General features: G+C 40.1%; 1 protein-coding gene across 1 annotated transcript; it reads left to right on the forward strand.

Annotated features, from left to right (window-relative positions):
• The first annotated feature begins 3 nt into the window (after positions 1-3).
• On the forward strand, positions 4-11,533 carry L3HYPDH (trans-L-3-hydroxyproline dehydratase). Its single transcript, XM_012785667.2, has 5 exons — positions 4-629; positions 5,197-5,366; positions 7,786-7,908; positions 7,995-8,132; positions 9,837-11,533. The coding sequence occupies exons 1-5, from the start codon at positions 122-124 to the stop codon at positions 9,960-9,962; spliced, it is 1,065 nt and encodes a 354-aa protein (XP_012641121.2). The 5' UTR covers positions 4-121; the 3' UTR covers positions 9,963-11,533.
• The last annotated feature ends 1,027 nt before the right edge of the window (positions 11,534-12,560 follow it).

Consider the following 12,560-nt stretch of genomic DNA (forward strand, 5'->3'; position numbering starts at 1 on the left):
CTTCGAGGCCCCGCCTCCTGGGGCTGCCTGGCGTCCCCGCCCTCTCCCGCGGAAAACCAGGGCAGGACGTGGACTTGAGGCGGGCGCTGCGGGACGGTGGTTGTGTCCGAGGACGCGGACGATGGAGTGCGCGCTGGCCGTGCCCCGGCTGCCCCCGCATGACCCGGGGACGCCGGTGCTGTCGGTGGTGGACATGCACACGGGCGGTGAGCCCCTGCGCATCGTGCTGGCGGGGTGTCCGGAGGTGGCCGGGGCCACCTTGCTGGCGAAGCGGCACTACATGCGCCAGCACCTAGACCATGTGCGGCGACGGCTCGTGTTCGAGCCCCGAGGGCACCGGGACATGTATGGGGCCGTCCTGGTGCCGAGCGAGCTGCCGGACGCACACCTGGGCGTGCTGTTCCTGCACAACGAGGGCTACAGCTCCATGTGCGGCCACGCCGTGCTGGCGCTCGGCCGCTTCGCTCTGGACTTCGGACTGGTGCCCGCGCCCCCGGCCGGCACCCGCGAGGCCCGCGTCAACATCCACTGCCCGTGCGGGCTGGTGGCCGCCTTCGTGGAGTGTGAGGGCGGCCGCAGCCGTGGCCCTGTGCGCTTCCACAGCGTCCCGGCCTTCGTGCTGGCCACAGGTAACGGGCGGGACCCTTCCAGCCCCAGGCGGAGCAACAGCTCGGGGTGCAACTAACTACACTTGCAGTCTCTCTGGGCTGGAACCCGCACGGCGCAACTAACCACCCCGCATGCCCTTGCAATTAACGAAAGGTAATTATAAATCACTGCGAACATGTGCCTGCATATTTAGCCTTGCGTATTTGCTTGGTGCATGCAATTCAATTATCCCGCAGATCTCTCGCTTGTGGTCTTGGCAGAGCCTTAAGGAGTAAAGAATTCATGTTTTCCTTACTCAGCGCCGCCTTCTGCACCGGTCAGAGGTTCCTAGAGAATTCACAGCTGATAAAGCAAGGCATGCTAGCTAGGGTCAAGGAAAGAGCGAAGAACAGCCTGTGTACCAGGATTCCAGGCTGGCTTGGAAGACACATTATTACCCCTAATTACTTACTAAACCCAGTCTTTTTTCCCCTCATTTTCCCCATTTCTTTGGGAAGAATTAAAATGAGAATGAGTGAACTAAGCAACTTATAAATTGTTCAGATATAGATGTTGTTGCATTTATTCTTTAAGAACAGAAACAGATATTGCCTGTGATCAAATACTGACAACCCCTTAAAGCTGTGAAACCTTAGGCACATCACTTAACCTCTCTGTGCCTATGTTCATCTACCTCATGGAGTTTTTTCGTTAGGATTAAATGAGAGTATGCAAGATACTTAAAAATATATAAAATACATTCCTCAAGATGGAAAGACTGCAGGATATATAGGATTTCTAATTAAGAGTTTCTAGGTATGTAGAGCCATCAGAAGGTTTTGCTGGGTTCCCTAGTACAGATCCTAGTATGGTATATCATGTAAAGAAGGACAAATTAGCCTGATTATGAATGCCACAGTAGTAGAACAAGCACTGTCACTCTTAGAACAACCTCAGGCAGCTGAAACACACAAGTTGTGGAAGGATGCCTCTGGAGAAATTGATGCCATTTTTCTCCTTTAGGGAGAGAAGGTATCACCTCAGGATTGGGAGGGCATTTGAGGGAGACAGAATTTATGTTTAGGATTGTGTCTAAAAAACCTCAACAGTTTATCTGGCATGGCTACCTGATTTCCCCCTAAGCAACTCCAGCAGCAGATGAGAAGCATTACAGATTTAGTGGGCACTGACAGCTGGCAGCAGGATCACCAACTACATCGTATTCCTGGGTTGGTTAGGTCAGGGACAGCCAACCCCTCAAGCACAACAGTTCCTGACAGCCTCACTGTGTGACAGCACAATAATTAGCATTAATGGTCACTTTGAGTTATTAAGAAAATGAAATCCTGTGTTCTCTACTTTGAAAAATGCATAAAAGGCAGGCCAGTGGTCTATAAGATCACTTCTCTGCCCTTCCCCATCTCAGTAACCACGTTCAAGAGCATCCATGCCTCAGTGTCACAGCCAGTAAAATGAGGACATTATACCCACCTCAGAGGGTTGCTGAGTTCATCTCCACCCCACCATACTAAAATGGAAACTCTATTTCATTCACCGTACTCCAAGTGCTTAGAACAATAGGTATTCACTGACTATTTGTTAAGTAACTAAATGAAATTTGGAGATTATGCTGATTAACAAATGTAAATATCTGATTCTGTTGAGAACTCTATTCCCATTGGAAATTAAACTTTTGGCTTTAATATTAACATTTACTGCATCCCTAGTCTGTGCCAGGAATTCCCCAACACATTTTCACATGGAATTTTCAAAACAACCCTTTAAGAAAAATAGCAGTTTTATACAAGAGGACACTAAAGCCACACTAAGTGACAGAACTAGGACTTGAGCCCAGGTTTATCAGATTCCTTTTGCAGTATAATGGAGATGTGTTTTCATTTTCTGGAAAACTATTTAACGTATTACACATCATTCACACAGCATAGTTTAAAATTTGTCTTTCTTGTTCATTGAAGTTCAGTTGGACAAGGAAGAAGGGCAAAACTGTTTTATTTATCCTCATACCTCTGAGTAATTGACATCTGGTGGGTGCTCACTCAATCTTGAGCAAAGTAAATCAAATTGAAATTTCAGTGATATGCCTATATGGAAGAAAAGGAAAAATCTTAGATCATGGGTTGACTTCTGGATAGCAGTTGTGTATTTTAGTAGAAAGTGTTTGGGCTTTGGAGTCCCACTTGGTCCTGAGTTTAACTCCAAGTTCTGCTACTTATTTGGTGTATAACTCTGGGGAATGATGTGAGGATAGCAAATAATACAGTACCTACCTCTCAGAACTGTAGTGATTAAGGAGCTAATGTCATTAATTAAAGGGCTATTTAAAGTACTTGGCACATAGGATATACTTGTGTGAAGCAAGTATCTTAATTTTTAATATTAGTAATTTCATGATTAAAAATAGTCATATAGGCCTGGCGCAGTGGCTCACTCCTGTAATCCTAGCACTCTGGGAGGCCGAGGCAGGAAGATTGCTCAAGGTCAGGAGTTCAAAACCAGCCTAAGCAAGAGTGAGACCCCCGCCTCTACTAAAAATAGAAACAAATTGATTGGCCAACTAAAAATATATAGAAAAAATTAGCCTCGCATGGTGGCGCATGCCTGTAGTCCCAGCTACTTGGGAGGCTGAGGCAGAAGGATCGCTTGAGCCCAGGAGTTTGAGGTGGCTGATGGCACAGCACTCTAGCCCGGGCAACAGAGTGAGACTCTGTCTCAAAAAAAAAAAAAAAGGTCACAGAGAATTAGTGGACAGAAGTAACTTTTAAGGACATCTGGTCCATTTTAAAGAAAAGGAAACTAAAACTCAGTGAGATATAGCACCCTACCCAACTGCCCACCCCAAAATTCTAGAAAGGGCAGCCAAGGGAATGATCGTATGCCCAGTGATCACTTCTCTTGAGCCAGCTTCCCCATTCTGCCCTGGCCCTAGAATGGTGGCCAATTCCCCACTCAGTTGTACGCTCAAGAGAAGAGGGTAGACAGACTGAGCCGCAGCCTTGCCACCCCTGTCTCCTGATAGGTGGCAATCTTCACACGGACACCCGCCTTAGCTCTCCACATTGTGCAGTCCCACGTTTCCATCTGCTTCTTCATTCTCCTTTCATTAAACCTGCTTTTCATGTTGCGCCAACATCAAGATAGACATTTCTGGTTCAGTTTTGCTGTTAAGATCCACAGGCATGTTTTACTTGGTTGTAGATTTGCTCTGGTTTGATACGTCGTGTTAAAGGGCTTCTGTAGACTAGTCTGGAACTGATAGCACACTGGGATCTTTGTATGACTCGGTGTGAAAACTCAGGAATACAAGAAATATTTTCTTTTTAACAACTTGATTTCTGAAATTGAGACCCCACTCTGTCCTTCTGGTTGACTGGGAGCCTCATCCTTCTATGTTGCTGTCCTCTTTCCTGATATGTGTGAACAAAGGTTTCTTAAAAGTGCCAAGAACTTGGAGAGGAGGGCCCTTCTGTCCTCGGCTTGCACTGTTAACCATTGAAGCAGAACATCGCCTGCCCCACTTTATGCAGCCCCTGCCCTCTGCCCCTGCCTCCCCCTCCTTGTCTGCTGCCTCTGTTTCACCACATGGCCTTCCCGTGATGCAGTGGGGAAGTCAACACAGGTCCTCTGCGTTCAGGACCGTCAGCCTCTTCTCTTCTCAGGCCAGAGGAAATTTCTCTCTCTATTCCTCCCTTCAGGGTCCTCCTTTGCCAACAAATGCCTTTCCCCTGAGAGATTAGATTTCCATAAAACAAAAACGGAAAGGCTTGCTTTCTCCCCTATCATGAGCTTCCCCCAGAGGCAGTGATCACAGCCAGCTTGAATTGGGGAAGAGGAAGAGAGGAAAATTCGAGCAGGGGTAAACAGTTTAATGTCCCAAAATATCACCCAGTTGCATTTCTTTGGAAACACCTATTCAGGGTATCAGACAACTGACCTTCAAGTGAACCTTTGGGTGTGTCAGGGACTTCAAATGCTCAGATATGCTAAATGATACTACTGTAGAGGATAGTGATCCTACAGTGCCTTTATTCTGAGTATTTGCGGGATACTTTAATAAGATGAAAATATGTAGATGATTAAGTGTATATAATTTATATGGAAAAATCTTTTTTAAAAAATTTTGTCTTGACGTTACAGCTGAAGAAAACCAACTTGTGAATAGGATCCAAAATCCTCACTATTTTAAACTAATAGGATAAGCAGGTACCTACATTTTCCTTCATAGTTTTCACAGGGATGTCCCAGGGGTTTCCCTCTCTCTGCCTCATGTTTCCTAGAAACAATGTTTCTTAGAAAAGCTGCTCAGAGTAGTTGACAAATGCATATGCATGAGTTGGGGAAAACATGGCATTCAGTATTATAATGTATGTAAACATCAAATTAAAAACAGATGCACCTAGCTATTACTTACCTAATGCTTACTCATTTTAAAAGTTGATTTTTTTGCTTCATTCCATTCATTTATCCTTCATTTATGATAGGAAGAGAACAAACCCCCCCTCCACTGGAAATATATTAAAAATGCTGTAAATTTTGTCACTAAAATATTTATTAACAAACACATCTTATTTCCAAACACATCTTTTTTAGATCTCGTGGTAGATGTTCCTGGACATGGAAAGGTGGTGGTGGACATCGCATATGGTGGAGCATTTTATGCATTTGTTAGTGCTGAAAAGTTAGGACTTGATGTTTGTTCTGCAAAGACAAGGGACCTTGTAGATGCAGCAAGTTCAGTGACAAAAGCAGTGAAAACTCAGGTCAGTGCAATTTCTGCCTTCATAAAAAATGTTCTTGGACAAAATAGAAATTATTATGTCTGTAAAGAAAATTAAATATCTAATATCTAATATTTAAATTATTATTAGTACGTCTGAATAGAGTACTGGTTAAAATCTTAGGCTCTAGAGCAAAACTACCTATGAGTTCTAGCTTTGCCACTTGTAATGTTCATAACCTTGGGTAAGTTACATGACCTCCATGTGCCTCAGTTTTCCTATCTGCAAAATGGAAATTATGAAACACCTGCTTTGTAGGATTCTAAGAATGAAATAAGTCAGTACATGTAAAAGACTTAGAATGGTGTCTGGTCCATAATATTTAATAAATCATAATTATTAATTTTAATTATTGTATACTAATATAGTTTGTGGTTATTTAAATGTATAGTAAATATATAGAATTCCACTAATTTAAGATACATGTGCTTTGCTATATGTGGTCATTCTGTAAAACTTGAAGATAATGAATGTAAAATATAGCTTACAGAATAGATTTCATTAAGTCTTATAAGACTTTCTCTTATTCACAGAGAACATTAATTCCTAATTAGTGAATCCTTTCCTATTTTGCTAAGAAGTTACTCAAATAACTACTCAAGTAACTCTGGTTTTGGTTTGGGACAGCTATCCTGATAAAATCGGTTTAGTCTGCCATTTTTTACCTTAAAATTGGGACCTATAAATAAAATACAAGTACAGTATTTGAATATTTAGTAAATGAGAATTTAATCATTGGTAGTAGTAAAAAAAATAACATATGAAAGATAGTGTCTAATATACTTGTACTAATAATTATTAGGGGCCTATTGAACCCCCCTGAGGCTTTAACATAATTTATAATTTAAATAACCAAATGAAAAATATATACTATATCACTGTTCTAAATTATTTTTCTGGAACTGTCAATACTAATATGTGGAATTATGTTATCACAGTAACTTCTGAAGCTTGGATTTATATCAATTTTCTATTAAGTAGACATATAATAGTTTGAGTTATTTTATTAGGTACAAAATAATTTCTCCTGACTTTTAATGAACTCAACAGATAAAGTCATGGTTTTTTAATAAAAGAAGTAATTTTGAACTTCTCATTCGAGCTTGCACTTCTCAACAAAGTGGCAAGGGGTGGACTTTGAGGAAGAGGGGATTCTGAGAAAAATGAGGATGAGTTCTATTATTGATGTACCAGACAGTACAACTACTTCATCTACTGCTGACCATTTGTACTACTAAAGCGGATTTAGTGAAAGGCCTTTTGGTGGGGGCTAAAGTTGATATAAATTCATCTTCATTCTTTCACAAGACATAAACAAATATTTCTCAAGAACACATTGTACGTCAGTCATTATGCTACATTGCAGAGACTCAAAAAAAAAAAAAAACCCACCTTCAAGGATCTTGCTTTAGTGGGGCGGTGGGCATAGCTGTGAACAGTGTTATGCTGGAATTGTGCTGAAGCAGGCGTGGGGCATAGGGGCTTTAAGAGGATGGAAAACAAAGATCCAATCTGCAGGCCTCTTTAACTCAGCTTTAGATGGACTCTTTGGATTTTAAGAACCCAATTCTATCAATTGCTTTAAATGACAGGTAAGTGCAAATGGAATGTACTAATTGTTCAAATACACAGGGAAGTAAGAGAGTAGCAATCTGTGTCACACTATCAGACATCACAGAAATCCAGGAAAAGTTAAACAACTAGACCTTCCAAGAACAAAAGGAAGTATTGCATATTTGGGCCTGAATGTACCTCTGAGGGATTTAGCTACCCTGCCAGGGCCAGCCTCTGTGTGTATCCGCTGCTTTTCATAGAACCAGCTGACTTCATCCTCTACAATAAATCTTTCTGTCCAATTGTTTCTCTTACCTAGCAGCTTCTGCATCCTTAGAACACTTGCTTACTCATGTCTTCTCATAGTCCTTGTCTCTGTCACTTATTAACTTCAGTTCTAGGTACTCATTGCCTAATTTTTCCAGGTTAACCCCTTCAAGCTCCTGAGCATGAGAATATGATTGCCTTAGCTCATCCTGTTGGAGCAGCCATGGCCAGCCTGTGGGTTGACCATCCTGGCGTCAGTGCTTCAAAGAGCGTGTATGTGTGCTTGAGGGGTGGGGTGTGCATAAAATAGGACTATTCCTTAGTAGAGTCTATGTGCAGGGCAACAGCCTGAGAAGGGATTCAAATGATAAGAATCATAACTTCCAATAAAACTATGTTTATTCATCTAGACAAAGACATACTTTCTAGCATTTAGTTCCTCACCCTAAAAGGTATTTCAAAAATGGTAAAGATTGAAAAGTTACATCTGAGAGTGCCCCATCTACATTATCTATAAAAATAAATTTGAATCAAAATATTTATTTTCCATGTGGTAGATAATTTTTGGTGTTATTTGCAGTTTAAAATTAATCATCCTGATAGCGAAGACCTTGCCTTTCTATACGGAACCATAGTAACAGATGGAAAAGATGCATACAGCGAGGAACCAACCACCAACATCTGTGTGTTTGCAGATGAACAGGTATTAAAACTGTAACTTTAAGGCATAAAAGCCAGAATATGGAACCAAAACACTGAACATTCTTGTCTTCATTTATTTTGAAACAGGTTGACAGAAGTCCTACCGGTTCAGGAGTGACAGCCCGAATTGCCTTACAGTATCACAAAGGGCTTCTAGAACTGAACCAGACTAGAGCCTTTAAAAGCAGTGCAACTGGCTCAGTATTCACAGGAAAAGCCGTGAGGGTGAGTGACACCCTTAGATTCTTATTCATAAACGTGTTCCTTATGGGACCGAAGAGGCCTGAGTTGGGTGTTTGATAAGTTTCTTCACTTGGCTCTCAGAAGAGAATTTTAAAGCAAGCCTGTAAAAACTTCTTTTCAGCTAGGACATTGGTTCTCAAAGTTCAGTCTTGGGACTCAGGAAGGTGCCTAAGGTCCTTTCCATGGGCCCAAAGGTCAAAACTATGTTCATAATACTAAGACGTTATTTTTCACTCTCATCCTCTCAAGAGTGTACAGTGGAGCTCTGCAGAAGCTAAATGATGTGTGATATCCCAACCAGTTGAATGCAGAAGCAGATATGAGAATCTAGCTGTCTTCTGTTAAGCCAGACATGATAGAAGTTTGCAAAAATGTAAAACAATGCCACTTTTTTCATTAAATGTTTTTTGTTTTGGCAAATAGTTATTTTCACAAAAATAGGTTATTTATATTGTAACATGTAGCGGGTTTATTATTTTCTTAAATGAAGTAATGAACTAATATCTTTAATTCCCAATACAGCAAATATTGAAAGATAATACACAAACAAAAACTCTTTGGGGTCCTCAAATCTTAAGATATAAAGGAGTCCTGAGACCAAAAGGTTTGAGAACCACTAAATTAGGATTTCAGGGGTTTTTTTATTTTTGTCTTATTTTATCCCATAGTAGTGTTTCATGTTATGTAATAGGATGTGGAAGTCCTGAAAAGTTGTGGACAGCATTTTGTAGTGGAACAAAATTTTAAATGTGCTAAAAAAGCTAATTAATGAATCTACTCAATAGTAGTAAATAAAATCTATTGTAGAATGATTAATCTACATTTATTAAGTGAATCTACTCATAAAGGGTCCTTTAACATAGCAAATTATCTTAATATAGCTGGGTGGTGCTCTGTCTCTTTACGTGCCCCGGCTTCCTTTCCCTGTCCTTCCATTTAGGTGTCCCCATCATTTCACTCTTAGCTTCCTTCTCATCTCATCTACCGTTTGATGCCACTGGGCAGTTCCATCCATTTCCTAGTCTTCCATTCTCAACCATCTGCTGCTGATGGCTCCCTAACCCCCATCCCTACCATGCCTAATCTGTATTTCCTCCTGAGTCTACCACTCTTGGTCCCAGCTGCTCGCTATACTCATCTCTAAATGATTGTCCCAGAGGTATCTCATACTTGCCTTGTTAAAAAGTTCTTCCTTCCTACAGCATATGCCTACTCTCTCATTCCCCATCTTGGTTAATGGCATCACTAGCATCACTTCCAAGCTAGAAACTGTGGTCATATTTAACTTATTCCTGTTTCTCAGGTCCCACATATGTTGGTCAACAGGTCTGTCAATTCTGCCTCCAGGGTAATCTCTACATTATGTTCCTCTCTGTCTTCACTAAAAACTACCTTAGTGACTCTGTATTCAATCAGTGAATTGAGTTTATCTCTTAACCGATGTTTAGGTCTCTAGTCTGTCTCCTCTCCAATTCATCCATCACTTTGCAGCTAATGTATCTAAAACACAAGTCTGACCATGTCACTCTCCTTATGTCCCTGGCCTGTAGGATTAACTTTGGGGCTAATGACAAAAGTCAAGATTACTATTAATAATATGATAAAAATCAAGAGTACAACTTTTAGGCCAGATACAATATGAGTGCAATATTTTGATAGTATACTCCTTTCGTCTTCTTTTTGTAGGAAGCAAAATGCGGTGATTTCCAAGCTGTCACAGTGGAAGTATCAGGACAAGCGCATTACACGGGCACAGCAAGCTTTACAGTTGAAGATGACGATCCACTGAGGGACGGGTTTCTTCTCAAGTGACTTCTTCCATGACGTTTAAGGGCTGTTTTTTAAAGTAATGATTGTCCATAGTGATGTTTTCTCTAAATTATGTGAAAACCAATATCCAAATTATACACATAAGCTAATTTCCATTTTTCTAAAATAGTACACTGTGGCTAAATATAAAGTCACTATACCTCATATTTGCAAATGTATATTGCTATAAATGTCACAAAATTCAGAATTCAGAATGTTTTTCTAGTGATGTATCAGGTAAAATTAAAACATAGTTACTTTTTTTATTTTTAAAAACATAGTTACTTTTAAATTTTGCTCTGGTAATTACTGTGATATTTTAGCCCTCACAACAATGAATTACAAGCTCATTAATTTAGTCTTTCAGTCTTTGAGTAAAACAATGCCCTCTCTATAAGCAGCATGTAAAGGTGATAGATTATTACCGAGTACTTAACACTTAATAGCCTGAGATCAGCTCAGCTTTTTTGACTAGGAATAGTTATATAGCTGTTGCTGGGATATTCTCTGTGCTGCAAAGCTCAGCTTCTGCACCTACAGGTATTGAAGTATCATAAACTGATGCTGAGAGGACCAACTAGTAATCAAGCTTTTGCTATATGTTTAAAGCTTTTATAAAAGGTATTGTTTATTGCATTATTAAAATATAGGTACATGGTAGAAATGGTAGAAATTAATCAATGAAATATTTCAATGGAATTAGTCTCATACTCTATCAACTACATGCTAGGTAGAATTAAAACATGAAAGAAATGTTTACTATTGGCATTCTTGCTAGTTAACACTTATCTGTGGAGCCTTTGTGTGTGTGTGTGAGACAGGGTCTCACTTTGTTGCCCAGGCTGGAGTGCAGTGGCACAATCATAGCTCACTGCAGCCTTGAACTCCTGGGCTCAAGTGATCCTCTTGCCTCAATCTTCTCAGTAGCTAGGACAACAGGAATGTGCCACCATGCCTGGCTCTATTTTTTATAGAGATGGTCTCTCTGTGTTACCCAGGTTGGTCTCAAACTTCTAGCCTCAAGTGAGCCTCCCAAGGTTTACAGGCATGAGCCACTGTGCCTGGCCTTATAAAAAGGCCTTTTAAAAGTAATATTTGATCATTATTAGTCATCGTAAGTTGAAGCATTAAAATATTTTTTAATGCTTTTAAAATGTGATATTCTCAGAGAATTCAATAGATTTTTGTGATTATAGATAATAGTACTTTATTTCTGAGCATACAGAAACTGAATTAATTGATTTTAACTGGCTTTGTGACCTAGCAAGTCTACATAGACCCAGTTACTAGGTCTGATTAATTACCTGACCAGAAGGAATCCTATAAAGTTAATGTTTTTGATTTCTCTATTACACAAAAACAATTAAGATGTTTTCACTCATTCTTTATAGAATTCTGTAGTAAAGGAAATCACTTACCTTCCCAAAATGACATTATTACTGATTATGACCAAATAATTTTCTACAGATTAGGAGATTTGCTATACTTCTTTAAAAAAACAGAAAGCATCTTTATTTTCTCCCCAAATTTCACATCACACTAATTTGAAATAAAAGTACATTGTTTAAAAGTTACATTTTATGTCATTTTATACTGTGCCACTTGCATATCCTCTCCCTTCATGAAGTACACTCTGAAATGCACATTATTATATTATTATTCCATAGCTACCACGGATGGGGAGTATTTTTAATTCACTGACATTGCTTAGAATTGTCAGCACTTGGTCATAATAAAAAAAACTGATTTTTAGTCAGTTTTATTGTTTTAAAATTCTCTACAAATAGTGCACACTCTTATCAACTGCACCAGGGCAGACCACTCCCTCCACCCACCTGTGGTACGCCACTGTTTTCATCCCATTTATACACATTGGGGAGATGCAGCTCAGACGTGGTAAGTAACTCTCCTAACGTCATATTAGGGGCTGGAAATCTAGGAGTTCTGACTCTAAGTACTTTAGTACTACTCTTTAGTACTTTCCTACTACACTTCTTCCTTTTCTAGGGATGGCCAGAACTTGTTTTAGGATGCAATACTTTAATAAAAATGTTATGTTTCTTGAACATTAAAAATAGATATTACCCAAATCTTCCTTAATTCTAATCCAACTCAGAACCAAACCCTTGCAATAGTATTTGTTCCTCCACCCTGGCTCCCTCGGAGTCAAAAACACTGGGGAAACGAACAACTCCTCCTCATACCTGCACAAGTCTAGTCAGTCACAAAGCCTTGTTGATGCTACCTTCTAAATACTGCTCTATGCTTTCCCACCTTATCGATTAACATCTTTCATGTATCTCCAACCTCCTTCTGCTCACTGATTTCTTCCCCTAAGTATTTAATGTGCCCACTGCAAACAAAATGAAATAAACATACCTTGTCCTTCCTTCCCTCTTTAGCTGGCTGTCACCCCTACCTCATTCACTTGGTATTTGAGCTTCTGGATTTCTTACTCTCTGCTCATCGGGTACATTCTCTCATCTTCCATTTGCTATTCAACTATTATAGTATGGTTTCTGCCTCCTTACTCATTAGAAACTGTGTGTGACCTAATTGCCAGGTCTGATGGTTTATGCATGCCATGGTAGCCTCTGCTGC

Source organism: Microcebus murinus, chromosome 6, assembly GCF_040939455.1.
Source record: "Microcebus murinus isolate Inina chromosome 6, M.murinus_Inina_mat1.0, whole genome shotgun sequence".
Classification (NCBI taxonomy): Eukaryota; Metazoa; Chordata; class Mammalia; order Primates; family Cheirogaleidae; genus Microcebus; species Microcebus murinus.